At 38.5% G+C, this 20904-nt stretch overlaps 1 protein-coding gene across 2 annotated transcripts; it reads right to left on the reverse strand.

The window, feature by feature from the left end:
• Positions 1 to 5037: 5037 nt before the first annotated feature.
• stam2 (signal transducing adaptor molecule (SH3 domain and ITAM motif) 2) lies at positions 5038 to 19174 on the reverse strand. Of its 2 annotated transcripts, none has more exons than XM_026145092.1 (14): positions 18944 to 19174; positions 16860 to 16944; positions 16634 to 16709; positions 16115 to 16210; positions 15785 to 15931; positions 13267 to 13333; positions 12822 to 13020; positions 11863 to 11957; positions 11664 to 11746; positions 11490 to 11577; positions 11316 to 11370; positions 11041 to 11188; positions 9028 to 9206; positions 5038 to 7324 (listed from the first exon to the last, which is right to left on the reverse strand). In XM_026145092.1, exons 1-14 carry the CDS (start codon positions 18981 to 18983, stop codon positions 7132 to 7134), a joined length of 1551 nt encoding a protein of 516 aa, XP_026000877.1. In that variant the 5' UTR covers positions 18984 to 19174; the 3' UTR covers positions 5038 to 7131. The 2 variants fall into 2 exon arrangements, with proteins under 2 accessions (XP_026000877.1, XP_026000876.1); XM_026145091.1 differs by having other exon boundaries at positions 5038 to 7327; positions 18944 to 19171.
• Positions 19175 to 20904: the final 1730 nt, after the last annotated feature.

Raw genomic sequence — 20904 nt, forward strand, 5'->3', positions numbered from 1 at the left:
GTTCAAGGACGAAGTAGAACTTGAGAATTTCGTACACTCAGCGTGTGTCATTTGGAGGGCAGCCGTCAAAAGTCAAACTCAATTAGATAATATATTTAAAAACATTCACACTTGTGTTTATGTCACACGTAAAAAAAACAACAACATTTTTTATAGCCTACTTTATATATGATATTCAACTTAACTCTATCCTCCACAGCCAGTGTTGGGAAGGTTACTTTTAAAATGTATTCCATTACAGAATACAGAATACATGCCCCAAAATGTATTCTGTAACGTATTCCGTTACGTTACTCAATGACAGTAATGTATTCTGAATACTTTGGATTACTTAATATATTATCATGCTTTTTACAACAACGTGAATGTACTATTGCTGTGTGATTTATTACTGTTACTGAAGGTCCGCGACTCCGAACTGTAGTAAAGGGACCTCTGACTAATACGGCGGGGTCCCTGTCGGCTTGTAGCCGAAAAATAGCTTTACTTTGTTGTGTGGGTCAACTCTGCTTGCGAGAGACAGAGAGAGGCGTTGAAAGGCTGCTCCAACAGAACTTATTGTTTTCGGAGGAAAACACGAACACGGTGTACAGTCGAGTCTTAATAGCTTACTTACAACTGGGCTCATCAGGCTGTCTTCTTGGCTGAAGTGGTTATTATTACATTTACATGTTTCCAGCGCCCGTTTTTGCTCGATGACAACTCGTACCTTTCCACTCCCCTTTTTCTCCCTCCTCGCTCACAGACCCATAACGTGTATGGCAGTCCATTCTCCCTGCAACACGGACTACACTGCCCGTGATGCTACATTCTTTAGAGCTATGCTTGTAGCATTCTGCCTGTTAGCTTAGCACAACAACAACAACGAAAAGGCGCTCTCTCACCCAGGAAACACACAGTCGCAGAGAGAGAGAGAGCGTCGCCCTGTAACCATGGCAACCGTAACGCTGCTGCCTGGAACAACAGAACGTAGCTGTCAAACAAAACCCAAACAGTCCTGACCCGCGACAATATGAAACAGGAAAGTACCGCAGTGTAATCCATTTATTTCAACAAAGTAACTGTATTCTGAATACCACCTTTTTAAACGGTAACTGTAACGGAATACAGTTACTAATATTTTGTATTTTAAATATGTAACGGCGGTACATGTATTCCGTTACTCCCCAACACTGTCTACAGCAGGGACGTCAGCCTCATTTTACTTCCTGGGCCACATACAGATCATTTTCATCTTAAGTAGTCAGTGGGCCGAACAAGCGAAACTTCCTTTTCTCTTGGTGTGAAGATGTTTAACTACACATTTAATCTAGTTTTATATACATAAAAAAAGAAGTGCAGTTCTAACAGCAAGTCTGGTTCGTCTACACGATAAATAAATGCTTTTGTAGTAAATGAAAGGAATCACAAATAAATAAATGTGCCGTAAACAGGTGCGGATCTAGAAGGGTGGCATGGGGTGGCAAGTGCCACCCTAAAATAATAATAATAATAATAATGGATTGGATTTATATAGCACTTTTCAAGGCACCCAAAGCGCTTTACAATGCCACTATTCATTCACTCTCGCATTCACACACTGGTGGAGGCAAACTATGGTTGTAGCCACAGCTGCCCTGGGGAAGACTGACAGAAGCGAGGCTGCCATATCGCGCCATCAGCCAGCGATGATCCCTTGCCACCCCAAGTGCCACCCTAGTTTTGCATATGACAGTGTTGTTTATTAAAATAAGATAGCATTAACAGTTTGAGTGTAGTTGCAGTCAACAGCATAGTGTTCCCCCCCCCCCCCCTGCACCATTAACAAATGGTTCAACCCATAGCAGGACCTGCTTTTTTCTTGTTTTCAGTAGCAAGCGATGTTTATGATCGTGCCAGAGCACATTTTGAACAACACCATGGGAATTTTGGATTTTACACAGGTGGTTGGATGTTAAACTCTGGAAATGGAAGGAAGATGAGTGTTATTAACCCTCTGTGGTCCACGGACACGCTGCACCTCCAAATCACATGACTGATATAAGCTGACATAGCAACAAGCTGCATTCAGCCCACTTTGAAAGTTCGGACTTCAAAGTTTTTAAATTTTAATTACAGGCCAGTAAATCCAGAGTTATGATAATATATATGAGCCACGCTTTTTTCTAAATACTGTCATCACGTTTGTGTGCGTGTGTTTTAAGCATTTTCTAAGGACAGCGCGAAAACAGTAAAGAAAGGAAAAAAGCCACCTCTTTCCTATCGGTGGAAAAATGTACCATGTTGCCCAATTTAAAAAAAAGTCAACACGTGGGATTTGGTTGTTTAGGAAGAGGGAAAAGCTTTAGGAGTGAAGGTAACAGCAGCGAGACAGAGCGAGCGAGTGAGAGAGAGAGAGAGAGAAATTTTGATGTGGGAGATTTGTGACGTTTAGTGTGGAGTGTATACTTAGTGTGTTGTGTTGTCTTGTGTAGTTGTTCTGTTATGTAGTCGTTTTGTTTTGTGTGTCAGTGAGGGCACTAATGAATGTCACAAAGGCACATTTGCAACGTAAACACTGTTACTAAGTAGAAAACCAGCGGAGTGATACACCTCCTGTTGTCAGGCCTGCAGGTTTATCCCTGTGCTCTTCTGTCTTTTGGTGGACAAACTTTTTTTTTTTTTACTGACACACATCATTTGTGGGGCATCTTATTGCGACACCTGATTGTTCTCTCATTTTAGTTTTAGTAATATTTTTAAATGGTTGTACAAAATGAAAAAAACGGCAGGTGTATTGGCTGCATTTTTAGATAAATAGTTGTATATGTTTACAAAATGTACAATTTATATTTGCATTTCAAGTTATAAAAATTTACTCAACATGTCTGTGTTTTGTTTTTTTTTACAGTAAAAAATACTACTAGGAGCTTAAGTTCTTTGTGTGATTTCAGATCAGTAATACTAATGCAGTATGTCAGTCAAAACAACTACATTCAGTTGAGCTGAATTTAGTTGTTTTTTGCCTGTAAAAAGGCAATTACAAGAAAATGGAACAAGATAGACCCACCATCACAGGACGAATGGATCAAAATTATAGATGAAATACAAACTATGGAACAATTGACCTACAGAATAAGAACTCAGGAAGATCAATACCATAAAAAGTGGGAGAAATGGACTGAGTACATAAACCCAACAGGTTAAAGACCAACACATTGATAATGAGAAATGATCAAACTGTAGAAACAAGGAGATCCAACATGTTTTTTTGTTATCCTACCTGTTGTATTTATCTTTTTGTTGTTGTTGTTGTTGTTGTTGTTTTGTTGTTACCCCCTTACCCCATGTATAATGTTTAAAGAAAAACAATAAAAAGAAAGTAAAATAAATAAATAAATAAATTCAGTTGAAAAGAGTTCTGAAAAGAAAAAATAAAATTAAACAATCTGAGGGTGAAATACAAACGTAAACTCAAAAGGAGTCAAAAATGGCCGGTTGTATTTTAGACCTCAGTGGGTTAATCCAACAAATCATGAAAAATTAGGTTTACATTTTTGTTCATGACAGTGCAGATTTCTGACATTTTGTGTAATTTAAGCTGTAACAATGTGATTGTTTTATAACAAAAAACAGTGAAACTTAAGTTAGACTTGTGTTTGTAAATGAAGCACCTCATGTTGTGTAACTTTCTGGATTTTATACTTATTGGCTACATATTTATTTATCATACAGGCTATACAGTACATAAGGTCAAAACTCACATGTTTTATGTAACTAAAGTGTGTAATTATGTGGGCAACAGCCAATAATTAAGTTATAGACTTTATTTATATGAAAAACTTGTATACTTACTGCATTTGAATCATTTTAACCATATGTAACCACCTGCATGAGTGGGTTTTTTTTTTTGGGGGGGGGGGGGTTTCCGATTTAGCCACCCCATTTGATTTCTTTGCCACCCTCATGCCACCCTAAGAAAATTTCTCAAGATCCGCCCCTGGCCGTAAATTACTGTTCAGACTCTCTTGCAAGTCCAAAATCTATGCCCTCCTTCACATTATTTCAAAGCTGTTCAGTGGGCCAGATTTGAATCTTTGCTGACCGATCCTGGTCCCTAGGCCTTATGTTTCACACCACTGCTCTACAGATTTAATTTCACTCTGATTTCTCAGATTGGTCCATACTTTGATGCCAGGTTCTTTATCAACTTTTCAGAAGCTTGCGTTTTACAAATGGTCATTTTTGTGATCTATCTGACCCACAGACAAGCAACAAAATGAAGGTGGCTGCAGTAAAGTACTGATAGAGCACCCTCATAAGGTATATAAAACCACAGTAACCTCCATAAAGATCGACCACGGTCCTACTTATTATTTATTCTTATTTACCGTTTATTATGGCACACTGCTAGAATGACTCAGTCATGAATATTCAAGTGTGTTTTCTCCAAATGTTTTCATGAGAAGTGGTAACTGTAAACAGGTAAAATTATATGCTAAACTAAAATATTCCAATAAACACATTTGCAGCCCTACGTAATCACTTTCCACCAGTTTCGTGCCGCATTCTTCACTTAAAAACAGGCCAATTTTCAACTCAAAAATATCTCACGAGGACAAACAACAGATGAGGGAATCTTCTCAACCATCCTCAGCAGACCAAGGCACCAGCTGTGCTGTTTTCAGACAATCTCGAAAACATTTATTCACACTCCCACGTATCCTGGAAGAGCAGGCAAGAATCTGACTTTGCAACTGAAGAACAGTTTTACCTGCACTTTGCTACCCATAACCATCTCTAGCATTCACATAACCTCCAGTGTATCCAATAGAAAGAAAAAAAGAAGCTATAAAAAGGCCAAGTGCGATTAATAAATCATGTCTTCTGGGTAGAGCATATTATTGGATTGTACGTGTCATGCAGATGAGGATGTGTGCAGGGAATAGCAGAGGCTAATTGCTGTAGGTGGACAGTTTCTATTTTAATCACCCTTCTCTTAATTGTACAAATGTAATTACTTCAACAGCTTCAGAGGAATCGGCGCTAAAAGAACAAAATCAACTTCCACACACACCGTTTCTCTTATTTCAAAGTATATTTATTGAAGAATATTATACAGTTTGCTCTGTTACAAAAGCAGTTTTAAAATCCTGGATGACACAACGTTTCCTGGGATATTTCAAATATAAACAATTATACACGTCCAGAGGATTCAGAGACAGAAGTCGCTTCCCAACGTTGTGTTTGATTTCTACAGAAGAACAAGGCATTCAGTGGTAAAATAAAATGTTTACAAAGCTAAGGTGCAATGCCAAAGTCACTGACAAATCCAGATATTTTACATCTAATATACACTGCCTTTAACATTAGAGGTGCTTAACAGAAATGGAGTTCTGGCTAAAGTTAGAAGTGTGGAGTTACTGCAGCAGCCCAAAAGACTGTATGAGAGCTCTTAATTTAAGTGGAGGGAAAAACATCTATTTCTTCAGTTTGACTAAAGATTTTTTTGTGTATTTAAAAAAATGTTGTTGTTTACATTTTGCTAAGAAAATAAAAGTAAAAGCAGAAGCCCAGTAAAAATAATTACCCACTTTTTTCATGTCTCCACACATATATATATATATATATATATCAAAGTACAGGCAATGCTGATGACAATTATGACGTTTTAGTACATACACATTAGAGAATGTGCTGTGGATTTGCATAAAACCTAGAAGAGACAGAATGATGTTAGAACCATGAAGAGATGCAGCATTTCACCAGACTACCAAACCCATTCAGACGTTTATCTATTATCCATTCACCCAAACCTTTGAAAGTCAGTGTCGCTTTACATTGACAACGAACCTCTTTTTGGGAAAGTATTCAAACACACACAAACATGGAGAAAAAAAACAAATGTGCACACACACATACACATAATTAAATATGTCAAATGTAATCATAGAATGCACAAGGCAAAGAGTCTATGGGAACGTCATTTCTGAATTATTTACAATGTTAACATATCTGACAATTGAGAAATAGAGTTTGCACTTCTAAATTCTGTTAGAGACACTGATCAGCTACAGCGTTGGTGGCTGGTGATGAGAACAGTGAAATGGGAGATCTGGCCTTTTAAGTACCTGCACATGTTTGTGCTGAAGAGAGCACCTGAGCTGGAACTCACGAATTCAGTCTTTGCAGATGAATAAACTACATCAGCTGAGTGTTGCAATCAAGATGATGATCAGGATAAACGGCTCATACCTTCATATGAATCCACTTGCAGACTTAAACAAGAAAAACAAACAAACCAGTAACTGTTCCATTTTCCTTGCCTACATTACAACATATGATTGTGTTTTTATTCACATTTACTCTACATGCTTGCAGGCTGTTTAATTTTTTTTGCTGGCTTTCTCAGCGATCCCTCTCAGGAAAGAGATTTTGATAGCCACACTTGTGCACAAGACTTGGACGCTGCTTGCATTTCACTCTCAGAGCTACAAGGAATACTTTACTCGATTTTATTCCAACTTGAGCACGTTATCGCACCGTCGATGTATTAGGCTTTAAGGGCTGCCAAAATGCTGCGTCTGCAGACAAGGTTGTGTGAACAGATCATAAACAAAGAAGAAAATAACATTTTATCTCATCTAGGCTAGTGTGGACTAATCCTCTTTAACCAATAAGAAGACTCGCAGTTCAATTCCGAAACAGCATGGTGTTGATGTATTATTTGTAATATGCTAATTTCCTAAACAAATTAGACAATGACGGCTTGTTGCATGGTCCTGTACAGCAAAACCAACTCTTCTTCGTGCCGACTGATGATGTTTGAGAAAACCAGCATTGCTTTGAGTCACCCATGATAAACGAGGAGACTAAGAAAACTCTCGGTGCCGTGTTAAGCCTCACATACAGTAGCCGAGTTTTGACTTGGATGCATAGCAGACCTGCGTTACATACACGCATCAGTTATTTCAGCTTTCCAGGGGGTGTCCTGTTCGGCTTGACAGGCACAAAAAAACTAAACAAAACAAAAAACAAAAACAAAAAGCCAAAGGAATTTTCCTAAAGCAATAACCTGACACACACATGCGTGCTAGGTAAACCAAATGAACACACAACTAGCAACTGAAATATCTGAAGGGTGCATCTTCTCAGGTCTGCCCTGTGTTAGTTTTACAGAAGAGGCTGCTGATAATATGCTGCCTGCTGCTGCTGCTGCTGAGGAGCCTGGTGAGGGGGAGCTGCTACAGGATAGGACACAGGAGGCATGCTGGAGTTGTGGTAGGCTGACATATCCATGGTCATGCCTGCCTGAGGTGGGTAAGGAGCTCCTGTGGCTTGGCTCATGTACGGAGCGTTCAAACCACTGCTGTGAAATAAATCCACAAGTGACATTTAGGTCAACAAATTCATGAATCTATCATTTCAATACATCCTCTAGAGAAATATGATTGGTAGGTAATATGATTTTGTTAGTAGTGATCAAATTCGGTTTTCTAAAAGAGTGTTTCCATAGTAACACATTGGTGTGAAAAAGTGTTTTTCCTCTTCCTGATTTCCTGTTTTTTTTTTGTGTGTATTTGTCACACTTAAATGTTTCAGATCATCAAACAAATTTAAATATTAGATAAAGATAACACAAGTAAACACAAAATGCAGTTTCTAAATTAAAGTGTTTATGAACACCCAGGCCTGATTGCTGCTACACCTTTCCTCAATGAAGAAATCACTTAAACAGGACCTGCCCGATCAAAGCGGAGTAGACCAAAAGATCCTCAAAAGCTAGACATCATGCCACGATCCAATAAGAACAACATAATCTCAGTCTACAAAAGGTTACAGAGACATTTCTAAAGCTGTGGGACTCCAGCAAACCACAGTGAGAGTCATTATCCACAAATTGCGAAAACATGGAACAGCGGTGAAACTTCCCAGGAGGTACCGGCTGACCAAAATTACCCCAAGAGCGCAGTGACGACTCAGCCAAGAGATCACAGCAGACCCCTGAACAACATCCAAAGAACTGCATGCCTGCAAGTTCATGACTCCACCATAATAAAGAGACTGGGCAAAAATGGCCTGCAAACCACTGCTGAGCCAAAGGAACCTAAAGGCTCGTCTCAGGTTTGACAGAAAAGATAAAGACTTGGGGATTTTGATGATCCCCAAAGACTTCTAATAAAATACTCCGTTGACTGGCGAGACAAAAGATGAACTTTTTGGAAGGTGTGTGTCCCGTTACATCTGGCGTGAAAGTAATACAGCATTTCAGAAAAGGAACATCATACAGTAAAATATGGAGGTGGTAGTGTCATGGTCTGGGGCTGTTTAGTGCCTCAGGACCTGGAAGACTAGAAAACACCCTGAAGAGAATGTTCAGCCATCTGTTTGTGATCTCAGGCTGAAGCTCACTTGGGTTCTGCAGCAGGACAATGACCCAAAACAAACCAGCAAGCCCACCTCTGCATGGATTACGAAAACAAAATGAAGACTTGGATTTAGGTCAGGATTTAAGTCCTCACCTGAATCTGATTGAGATGCTGTGGCATGACCTCAAAAACGTGTTTCATGCTGAATTACAACAATTCCGCAAAGATGAATGGGCTAAAATTTCTCCATGGGGCTGTAAAACCGCTAATGGTGGCCCAACCCGTTATTAGGATTAGGGGGCAATCACTTTTTCACACAGGGTCATCATAACTTTGTTTTTTTCCCCCTTAATAATAAACACCATCATTTAGAAACTCCATTGTGTTTACTTATGTTATCTTTGTTTAAATGTAAATTTGTTTGATGATCTGAAACATTTAAGTGTGACAAACATACAAGAGAAAGGAAATCAGGAAGAGGGCAAACGCTTCTTCACACCACTGTATATTTATGAGAGAAGAAAAGCGTATCACAAGTTTTTGTTATTTTCCCTTGTGATGTGACAGCTATGTCAGTGACAATTACACTGTTCATTATGATGTACAAATTAAAATGTTTTTGGTGATTTGGAGACACATCAAGTGATTAAAAATCTGACTTTCAACGTCCTCGTTAAAAGGGTGGAGGTGTTATTCTTACCTCATGTAGGGCGGCTGAGCAGTTTGGCTGTTGGGTAAGGTGTTGGGTGGAGCTGAGACATTTGGCGGTAGTGAGTGTAGAGGTCCAGGCTGGTCGCTGGGCAGATTGTAGGGCTGTGCAGAGGGGATCTGAGGCATGGATGGGGGAAGATAAGGGGGTGCCGCTGGTCCAAGGTAGCCCTGAGAAGAGCAGGAGAGGAGCGTGCTGATAAGTGAATGCACTGAAAGGATGTAACAGAGTTTGGCAGTGAACTTATTTCCCAGTAAATATAGAACAGAGCCAGAAAAACTGGTTGACCACTCCCAGCAGGTGCAGCTTGGTTTGTTTTGGCGTTTATACTGACCTGTTACTACACCTATGCTGCAGCTGCCGGCACGCTACGATACTGCGGTTTGTAGTATTTATTAGTGAATATTTAACAGTTTATAAATTGTAACATCCAAATCTAAGCCACCAGACATGAGGAAGGTAAATTAGGAGAAGGGTTGCTCACAATGCATTCATATCTACATGTAAATTAGATTTTCCAGTTTTATCTTGTGTTGGTAACTCATTTGCACTGGCCACCTCCTGACTGTCACAGTGCTAACAGTTCTCCCTTTGCCTATTTAGTATAACACGTGGTTAATATGGGTAGCTTATTTTTTTAAATAAACAGCTAGTTCTCGCAATATGCTTACTGTAGAGTTAGTAGTGTTAGTGTGATGGGTATAAAGCAGTCTTGTAACACATTCCTATTGCTCTGGTTGCATTTTGTTTAAACAGACAGCTGAAAAATTGGCATGAGTTAGTCCTCGACTAGCCCTGTTTAAGTCAACTTGTAGTCATTTAGATCTTTCAGACCACTAACCACCCCCCCAAAAGAAAAAGAAAATCCTTCATGTTATATAAACTGATGCTGTGTTGTTTTTGCTCCAACCAAAACCTATAGCAGTGTGATTATGGGACATCTGTACCTAGAAATCTGTATAAGCTACTTGAAATTAATGCAAACAAATTACAAATGAAGAGAACTGCGCAAGAATTGTATAATCCAAATCTCTATGATGACAATTTCCTTATCTTTTGAATTTATTCAAGACATATAATGAAGCTATTTTTAGTTTCACCACCCTTTAAGCTCTAGTTGGAGACTGCTACATCCAGAAACTACAACCTTCATTGTCTGAGATGCTACAAACATCCTCAGTCAGTAGCAGGTCACCAGCAGCTGCCCCAAATAATGAGATTTGGTGAGCTATGTTACACAAATAGCCAGCCTCTAGAGAAACGTGCACCAACAGAGATATTCAAAGAACAAATACCAATAATATAAAAAACAGTTATACAATTACAAATTAAATAATATTGGAAAACAGAGTTGAGTTTACATAATCTTCAGACAGAAGACCTGCTGTGTTCAGTCTTTATTCAGCATACAGAAATGATGCTGATAAAACACTCGTTTTAAATTATTAACAGTTTCAGAATTTTTTGTCATTTTAAATTTTTGTTTTTAACCAAGTCCCCGTTACTGCAGGTGCAATAAAATCCTGACAGTTGGAAAAAGGAAAATAATAAGTTGCAAGGAGCTCTGGTGTTTGCCTGCTATGCGAAGTGGACAGTTTTCTAAATCTCCAGGGAAAGACTGTGACATTAATCACCACCAAGAAAACAGCATCTGCTGAGAAAGCTCCGGCGGCCTGTGACGCTCTCCAGGGAAGAAAAAAAAAAAATGCTGACTGAATATCAAGCCATCAGGACTAGTCTAAGATTAGTAACTAGTTTAGAGGCAAAACATGTGTGAATGAGACATGTTAGAGACATCCTTAAAACATGTATGATTGAGCTCTGCGTCCTGCTGATTCTCCATATGTTTACATACACAAACAATATTTTGCCAACAGCCATTGTTTATTTTTTCTATTCGGCTTGCTATCTAAACATCACGGATGTATACAAGGTTTCAGCTTCGACGTCATTTACGACTGAGAGTCACTCTTAGCAATCAGAGCCACGTAAGACTATTCTGACCTGCATGCCCACAGCAGAGCTGGCTGGAGGATACTGTGACTGCATCTTGGAGTAGGCCGAGTAGTATGGAGCCTCATTCATGAGCTTGTTGTAAAGCTCCAGTGCCTCCAAAACCTTCACATTCAACTCTGATAACTCTGAGTGATTCCTGCAACACACACAAACAAACATTAGTCCCAAGTACTGGATGAAGAACCTTTTGCATTTGCTATGCATATCGTGATTATGATCAATCTGATTAATAATAGAGAAATGTTATATAATTAACACATTACCTGTCAATCTCCTGCAGCTTCTCATCAATCAGTGGGTTCATCTGTGCACATGCACCTGTTTACATCCACGGAGAGAAAAGGAGAAATGAGGTTAGAAAGCAAAAGCACGGCTCACACTGACTGCAGCTGACAGCGACAGTTTGACTAGATTTAGAGTGGCATTAAAGTTTTTACCCTCCAGCTGGATCAGCTCTAGGGAGTCAGGAGTGGAATCTGCAGGATCTGTATTCTGCAGCAGTGCCAGCGTTCGGTCCATCTTTGCCTGCAGAAAGACGTGAGCGGATACGTGTTGGTAAAATAACTGAGAGATGGATTTGCAAATGAAGAATCGCTGAGGAAATGTGCTACCTCGTCAATAAAGACGGGCTCAGGCTCTATTTTGGTTTCCAGGCTTGTCTCTTCTGGAGTCGCCGGGTTATCAACATAAGTAACTATGAAAGAAAAAGTTCAATTACATTAGCAGCTCTAGAAATAATTTGATTAGAAATAAAATCAATATGCTCAACAGGAGGTACAAACAAGAGTCTGTCCTTAAGGAGCTACCAACCTGGCTCTGGCTCTGCATTCAGATTGGTTGTGACAAAGTTGGAGGGGAAAAGCCCAACTCCTCTGTGGTTCTCTCCTTTCCACCAGTTTGGATCACTGTAAACGGAAACATAAAACCAAAGTCAAAGAGCAGCTGAGAGAAAGCCATACTTAGCGTCTGGCTAAGCTTCATACCAGTCAGAACCATTACAACAAGAAGTCTAAAAATTCTCGCCCTGATGTGGTCTTTGGCAGCTCCAGAAAAGGCGGTTATGGTGAGTTTTCAGAGCTCTTGGTATGAAAAAGTATTTTGACGTTTGCCTAGTTTTACTTGCAGAACAGAATTTACAGATCATTTAAGTCCTAAAAATAATATCTCATATTAAAAATATTCACACTTCTGGATGAATCTCCAACAGGCAAACAAACCTTGTAACATTATCATCACTGACAGATGTTACTATTGCACTGCATGTACTTTGAACCACACTGATTAAATTTCTGTTTCAAAACAGTTAATGAGCATGAAGGAGTGGTTACCGCCATGTCATAATAACTTATCAAAGGTTAGTTTTTGACATCAGATCATTTCATTTATATATTATTTTTATATTTTATTTAGACATTACATCAATTTTTGGGTTATTACTGAAATTACAAGGCAGGGATGGTATTTATATTCAACATCCATGAAGATATAGCAACATGACTGTCTGATCTTAAAGGTCGTGCATACTCTGGGACTTTCAGTGGTAAAGTATAGATCAAAGCTAATGGCTGAATGCGCCCTCTAACCTGACAGACCTGTCCCCTTCTCTGGATAATGAACATTTTCAGTTTTAGCTACGTAAACAACTCATCTGCAGTAAACTCATTTTTGCACATCCAGATCTTCATTCAATGTCGGTAAAACGGTGCTATCTATTGGTTGGGAGGATATAGCAGAGCTGATTCATGACAGGAAGTGTTATAAAATATTACCTGTCATCCAACACTAGGATAAGTTCTCCAGCTTTGAAGGTCAGCTCGTTGTCTTCAGCTGCTTCAAAGTCGTACAGCGCACGCACCTTCCGAGCCTCCTGCCCCCCACCGCCATTAGTATAGTTTGGAGGGTCAGAGGTCATGGTCATGGGGCGTGTCTCTGCCTGCTGCTTCTGCTCCTGTAAGGACAGCTCGATAGCTGAAGAAAATAAACAAGAGAAGTGGAAATGAAGAAAGGGTATTTAGCACAGACAGACTTGGCACACATTCCAGATTCATTTAATTTTCAAAATGCAAATGGCTCTAAGGCAGGTGCTCCAATCACATTTTCAGCCACGGAGAATCAATTTAAAGGTTTTCACATGTATTTTTATCAGATTACTTTCTATGAAATCTGTGTAGAGCTTTTGGATTTAAAAAAATGAATGGAATACACTAACTTTACCTTTGGCAAGATCGTCATCATCCACTGGTTTGCTTGCAGTTGATGGGTTGGCCTTTGTGCTGGAACCCTGTGGTCAGTATAGAAAGACAAGGTCAGATCAGAGTGCAGAATAAGTGCACCTGAGGGAGAATGAAGCACAAAGACTTTAAATGAAAAACCAAAATGTTTTTAAAAACACGGTGCCACCTGGAGTTCATGCTGGGTATCACATATTGTTCAGAAATGTGTCTCTAGCCTTTAGACACAAATACTCCCAGGAGCAGTCTCGTTAATTATTTTATGTCCAGAAGCTAAACAATAGAAACGGGAAAAATGAAAACCGGTTCATTACAGCTTGAGTTTGTGCAGCCAAATCCAAACTGACAATAAGTAAATAAATAAACAGGTAAACGCTGCCACAGCTTGAGTCACGCTGCCTGCTGCTTTTTTCCCCTTAGCTGACAGAGATTAAATGTCATACCTGCTGCCACATGAGCCACCTGCTCTCCACTGAGGCACATTTGCCAGCCTATCCCGAAAAAGGAAATGCAGCGCACCATCATCAGAGCCAAATGGAGCATAGCCAGTGATAACAAAGCCAGGATGAGAAAGCAAATAAAATCGAAGGGATTTTAGACTACTTATATTAGGGCTGCAGCTATCAACTACTTCAGTATGTTTCATCCATGATGAACAACAAAAAACAAACAAACAAACCCTTTGTATTTACGTGTCATACTCAATTTTATTTTTTAAAGAAAACATTTTCCTAAATGCAAAGATATCTCTAAATCTCAAGTAGAGTCAAAGCCATAACATTTACCTTTACTCTGTCTTCCTCAAAGGCTTTATGAGTTTGTGTACATGTGTTTCTGCTTGTTTACGTTTGCAGTGAATGAGAGTTTGTGTCTTTACAGACACAAACTCTCATTCACTGCAAACTTTAGAGGAGAATGTGGTGGCTTCTATGAAGAGAAGTGAGCATATCAGCATTCTGATGTTTGCCCTCTGCTTTGTTGCACAGTTTTTGAGCTCCTGAAAACAAGACGTTATGATGGTGTAGACGTTAATTAATATTAACAATAATTCACGGTCCAACCTAACAACCCTCAGATCAGTGGCTCAGAGTTTTACTGGGCCATGTATATTTTTATAGGCTTGGGAAAAAAAGATGTAATTTTTTTTTTTTTTTTTAAATATTAACGCAACCCCCCCCCCCCCCCCCCCCCCAAAAAAAACAGTATTTTACATCATTTCAATTTCAAATCTCAAAAATTGTATGAAAATCTTAATAAATAATAAACATGGTCTAGTACACCTCATGTCCCCCTTTAGACTCACCCCTGTAAAATGGGACGGCTGCTCAGCAAGCTGTATAATTTAAACATGTTTCAGACTAAGTTAACAGTTCAACTGCATGTGCTCGTCGCAGTGTGTAAACAGACTCTGGCTCCACATTAAACTGCACCAGCTTCATCATCACTGCTGCTGTTGTGTTATCAGTGTGCGTGCGCTTAATATCAAACTTTTTATTCACATGCTGCTCCTTAAAAAAGTTTGTATTGCAGGTCTGCTTGTAGTCTTATGGCGTTTCCATTGTAACAATGGTGCGCCACAGAGCCGTGCCTTAAACCAACCATCGAAGCAAAGAATGTGTGTCGAGAATTTTTTTTCATCAAATTATTCGAAATACTTAAATCAGCGCAGCCCTAACTCACATCACTGCCATTCGTTGTTTATTATTTAATGCTCTGAGTTGTCTATTGTGCGGAAAAGGATGTGTTGCACATTTACATTTCTACTGAAGGCTACAATAGTTATCCCCTCAGTGGCAGCTTTATTAGCGTTAAAGTCTTCAAGTATGTCAGATGCTTTATGAGAAACTGATGTCAAAGTCCAGTTTTATCTGTGGCACATACAGATTTGTTGCGTAACAAAAAACACACACACATTAAGCAGCAGAACAGAAACTAGAAAGCAGCTCTTACCATTACCAAGTCAGACTCTATGACATAAACCTCCAAAGAATTATGTGAAATATGTGAAGAGGAAATTCCACTCTAAGCTCCTCTCATATATACACTCTCCAAAACAGACAAACTCCACCCAGCCTGAACCTTCACAATCACTACACTAGCCTGAGGTCAAATCATGGCTACAATTCCAGCCTCAGCACGCTAGTGAACCCTACTGGATGTGGGATGTATATTACTAGCTTAAAAGAAGAAACTATTTCCAAGTAGAAAAAAGAAGGTAGATTGTGTGGTCACTATAAAACACAATGTAAAATGTTTATATTGTGATGTGAAATATTGTTTAACAGAACATCAGCTTATGTAAAATCTGATACTTTACAAAAAGAGGCCTTTATTTATGCTGCAAATACAGTATACTTACACTTTGTTTATCTGTTATACTGGCATCAAGTATGACAAAGAATTATAAAATAAAAACTCAGTTGCAGCTGCTGCAAAGTAAAGACTGTATAAGACTTCTAAATGACTTTGTTACATTTCTCAGAATCATCATGTCAATATACCTGTGAGGATGGGGATGGGAAGCTGACACCCTCCTCTTTCAGAGACTTGATGGTGGCCCCAATCAGGCTCAACTGTGGATCTTTCTGAAAGTCCTCTGCCCACTCAACCATCAGAGCCTTTAGCTTTTCACATACCTTAGGGTGTGCCTAAAGAAGACATGAAAACAAACAGCTATGGAGTCTGGCATTGGTTAAGATTTTAACTGTAACATTAAACTTAAAGTTCCTCTGAGTTTGAAGGACTACATGGACAAGAAATTCTCTGGATAAGATTCCACCCCAAAAAAGGAAAAAAAAAAAAAGAAACGCAAACCAGGTAAGTTTTCATACCTTGTTAAGAATGCTCTTCACTTCACTGGAAAACTCCCTTGAGCAGATTTCCAGGTGGAATATTTTGCCACAGTTTGATACACAAGCACCCAGCAACTGCAAGCCAAGACAGTGAAATAAGTATCGCAGTAAAAAGACAGCCACTCATTATTTACAGTACATTTTAACAGCAGGTGAGTTTAGAGGTGGGATTTGATGACAACAGTCTGAAATTATCTCAGTAATTTAAAGACAGAAATCTAAGAATAGAGCAGGTCATGTGACAGTATTAGCTCACAATGACTCAGACAAACAGGTCTCACAGTCCTCATTTCATTTAAATAATACTGGCGTGGAAAGGGTCTACTTTCCTGTATCCTTTTAAAGGAAATGGGTTTGCAGCCCAAATGCCAGTAAACTGTACTTCTAACCCCAAAACTAGAGAGGTGTTTGACCCAATCTATTGATTTATTAAACATTTGCAGTTATTTGTAATGGCATTTTTATACAATAAATTAAATAGTAAAGCAACAAACTTACATTAAGAGCCTGCATCGCCACATGAGGCACTTTGTGGTTGACTCTCTTCATAATGGATCTTAAGCTGTCCTTTGGTCTGCAACAGAAGGGAACACAGCCTGTGGATTGGGGGTACTGCTGATGTCGTCAAGTATGAAACTTTCAAATTAAGTGTCCGGGGCCACTGGGCTGCTCAAATCAAAATGTGCCATTAATATTCAACGGAAGATGGCTCTTTCAAGCTTACCCATTGGCTGTTGTTCCAATCTTATCACAGATGTCCATGATAAGTGCCCAGTCATCTGTTGTGTTGTTTTCATTGGTTGCCTTCTCTGGAAATATGTAAAATGCGGATTTAGTGCATATGCTCCAGTGAGAAAATAACTCCAATGGCATTGTGGCTGCTTATCTCCAAAGAAAATGTGGGAAGACATGCCAAATGCATGGTGTAATATAAAAATGAGCCGCAAGCCCTTAACTGGCACATTGTACATCTAATTTATGTTATACTGTCACCTATCGAACTCAAAATGAGAGTGGAAGAGTTCTATAAGCCAACTACATGTTGCTGTTTTTATTGTGCAACCTGTTCCTAACGGCCTATTGTGACAAGACACTTAGAAATCCCATGTAAATATTTAAGTACTTTAAACTGTGACCCGTTCAGCAGCTGACAAGCTAAAAGAAAAGCCTCATTAACAACTGAACTGCATTATCTTCTGAGTTAAAAGAAAAATCACAACATAAACTATATTGATGCTAAGTGGTGTTCTGACATGCAAAGTGACCTGCCACTGTTTCATAATATGCTGGTAGCAAATTACTTGTATGACGTTTCCGACTCATAGTGTCACTCCCATGACTCTCTAGTGCAATAGTGCTCTATTGTATGGTCATACAAGGACTATAGTGTTGCACAGTCAGATAAAGCTGTTCAGCCAGGAAGTGTCTATGAAAATTTACATAGGATAAGCCTAGGAAAACACATAGGATAGCTGACAAATTAAAGGGAAACACGATATAAAATGTCTTAGAAAGGTGCTGGGTCATTAGAAAGGCTTGGCATGGATTTTCCAAGACTCTAGACCTCAACTACAGGAAAACAACACCCTTTAAAAATAAATAAATAAATAACATACATATCCCCTTATTTTATGTTTAAAAAATGGTGGTAGAAAGTGAGGTTTAACACACTGGTCCAAAATCTTCCATAAATGTTCAACTGGGTTAGGAGCTCACGAGTGTGAAGTCCATATTATTTAACTCATATACCTTATAGATAACCCGTTTGTCATGTGGGAAGAGACTATTCATCAGAACAGGAAGGTCATAGGACATCAGCGATTATTGCGAACAACTTACATTTGTTTTCACTGACAGTTCTCGCTAAAGGGACATGCTGACCCAAACAATGCCAGCAGAAGACTGCCACAATATGTTAAATCAGCAGGATTATCGCCATGCTGGGGTGAAACATTCAGAGTTTTCCTTTAATTTTACACCCATCTGAATACAGACAGATAACAACCAAACCCGAAAGGCCAGAGAGTGATTGATTAATTAGTCTTGACCAAGCTTTTCTAATTAATCATCAGCCGGAGAGAAAAAAAGTTTCAACAACTGTAATCATTAATGACTCATTACTATATTATTTTCACATTTAACTATCCAATGACGTATCAACTCCAAATACTGAAAACAGGCATCACTAACAATTGCAGCCCACGGACACATCTTCAATCCACTTCTTTTTTTGTCTAACCAATACACCAAAATGTAAACCTCATTTAGTTTCTACATAAAACAAAGGAAAACACCAAATCCTCCCAAGTGAGACGTCAAGTGAACCGCAATGGGGATTTCACTGTTTTCGAGCATCAACAAAGTATACGCTTCAACGAAAACAGAAAAAAGATAAAGGAGATTTAAACGAATGGTATTTGTGTGATAAAGTAGATAAAAATAGAACCATAAACGTATTTTGAGTTGATTTGGGATCAGCTGATCTTGTAATGGCGGTTATCCTGTGAGTTTATATGAATCACCAAGTTTTTTTTCTTACAAAGCAATCGCTGATACTAACAAATGAACTGGAAACTTAATAAAAGAGGTCGACAACACATCGATATGTCAGGTACAAACTAGCAAAGGCTAGCAGGACTGGTATATGGTGTTGTAACAAAAATTGGCAGCCCTAAAGTAACTTATCACGTAGCGCTAGCGAATAAACAACTCGAGCTAAGCTAGCATTAGCCTCTAGTGTGACTGGCCCTATCGTTAGCTTCTGGCTGTGACACACTCAAAGGGCCAAAGAGACAACAATTCACTTACCAACATCTTGGTCAAATGGATTTTGGGAAAATAAAGGCATGTTAACTATTTATAAAGAGGCAGACTTTGTGATGAAAAAAAGTACGTGCGTTCTTCAAGCTAAACCTAAACAAATATCGCTTCCTCGTCCATCTAACTCTCACCAGTTGCTCTTCCGGAAATTTGGCTGTCTCCAATAATGCCTGTTTACAAAAAATAAAAATAAGAAATAAAAATACTAAGCAACTGAGTCTGTAGCACCTTTTCCTTTAATTGTGTTTGTTTTTGTTTTGTTTTTTTACATTTTTACTTAGTGGAAATATAGCGCTGTGGCATTACATTAAGCAATTAAGGGTGACACCTTTTTTATGGTTAAAGAGAAACACTGGCATCTAGTGGGGTAATAATGGATGTGGGCTCAGCATTGTTGCCCCAATGATACATCCACAAAGTATTAGCTTTTAGGTAAATAAATTATTATATATCACCACAATTTTTCTACACGGGTCCTCATATTTATTTAAAAATTCAACAGTGCAGTGGTCCTTAGCAAAAAAGGGGAAACTGGTATTTTTAAGAGTCACTATGGTGAAACGTTATTAACTGGGCATTACCTTCAGGCATTTCTTTTTAATGCAGATTTCACTAGCATCAAAAACCAAAATCATCTTCTTGTACAGTCAATTGTGACTCTTCAGTTTCAATGACAGTGACATAGAATTCTTTAAAAGTGCAGAAGCCATCATAAGAGCCGTTTTATTGTGGAGTATGGTTCCCTAAAGCATAAGCACAGGTGTCTATCTAGATGTAGTTCAGGTCAGTTTAACCTCTTAAGAATGGAATAGAACACAATATAAAAGAATGTAATAAAAAAAATAGTTTATTGTTACTGAAAACGGTAAAATGCATTAAGTGGTTGGTGGAGTATTTTTTTACACAACTAATTAAAAAAAATAGCTAAATATTACAAAGAGTAAATATATGTAAAAAGCATAGGTGTATATACAAAGTTGGTATATACAAAGTTAAAATTAAATAAAAACTTGGTATTGTAGTAGTGTAATGAAAAATGTATTTCAAAATGACAAATTTGACAAGAACGATTTTGAAAGTTACACAAGAGCTATGTTGATTTTGTATGTTGATTTAGAGTCCAAATGACCTTGGGGAAGAATCTGCTCATGAGTCTGGTGATCTGTGTTTTGAATGACCTATTATTAGTGGGGGCAACAGGTCAAACAGGAGGAATAGAGAATTGAGGAACTAACTTGAATTTGATGATATATTTTGGCTGTGGATCTGTTAGTGTGTATTTGTGGTGTTTGCCAAGCGCAATAAGCAAAAATCATTGTTGGGCTTGTTTGTAGATTTGTCCACTATCAGTTTCACAATCAATTGCTTGGTTGTTTGTGAGAAAATTACTTGCCATTTTTAAAGCAAATTAGTTTCCCCGGTTCTTAAAAGCTGGCCCAACTCTATTATTAGGTTTCTGACTGCTGGTGAAACGTTCAGTATTCCTGAAAATATGTAATAGAATAGAATAGGCCTTTACTGTCCTTGTACATATACAAAGAAGCTGTGGTAATTATGTTCAAAGAAATAAATGCCTAAAACAATAAATAAATAAATGTATGTAAGAATAAGTACGCAAGTAAATAAAAATAAATATAAAGTAAATAAAAATAAAGTAAATAAGATTAAATCAAATCAGAAGGAGAACAATAAACTGGGGGTTTATTAAAGGTTGAATACACTCAGAAGCAATACATAAATAAATAAATATTTTAAACATTGGGTCCTCCATAACGATACTTTCATTGCTGATTAGCAATTCCAAGTCAGAACAATCAAATATTCTGTGCCACTTATTTGCCGCAGAAAATTATTCATTATTTAGAAAACGAATAAGGCAATGTGAAGAAACACAAACCGGGCCCCTGAAACAGGGTGGCACAAACCGCCACCTGCAGTCACAGGACCTG

This window comes from Astatotilapia calliptera, chromosome 16, assembly GCF_900246225.1.
Source record: "Astatotilapia calliptera chromosome 16, fAstCal1.2, whole genome shotgun sequence".
NCBI lineage: Eukaryota > Metazoa > Chordata > Actinopteri > Cichliformes > Cichlidae > Astatotilapia > Astatotilapia calliptera.

What these genes read in the sequence shown, in the direction of transcription:
- stam2 (XM_026145091.1), bottom strand. Translation starts at nt 18,983, where the DNA reads ATGCCTTTATTTTCCCAAAATCCATTTGACCAAGATGTTG. An exon ending in AGAGCTGATCCAGCTGGAGG is followed by an intron (nt 11,371 to 11,489) that starts GTAAAAACTTTA and finishes GGATGTAAACAG; the next exon opens with GTGCATGTGCACAGATGAAC. An exon ending in GCTCAGCCGCCCTACATGAG is followed by an intron (nt 7,328 to 9,027) that starts GTAAGAATAACA and finishes TTTATTTCACAG; the next exon opens with CAGTGGTTTGAACGCTCCGT.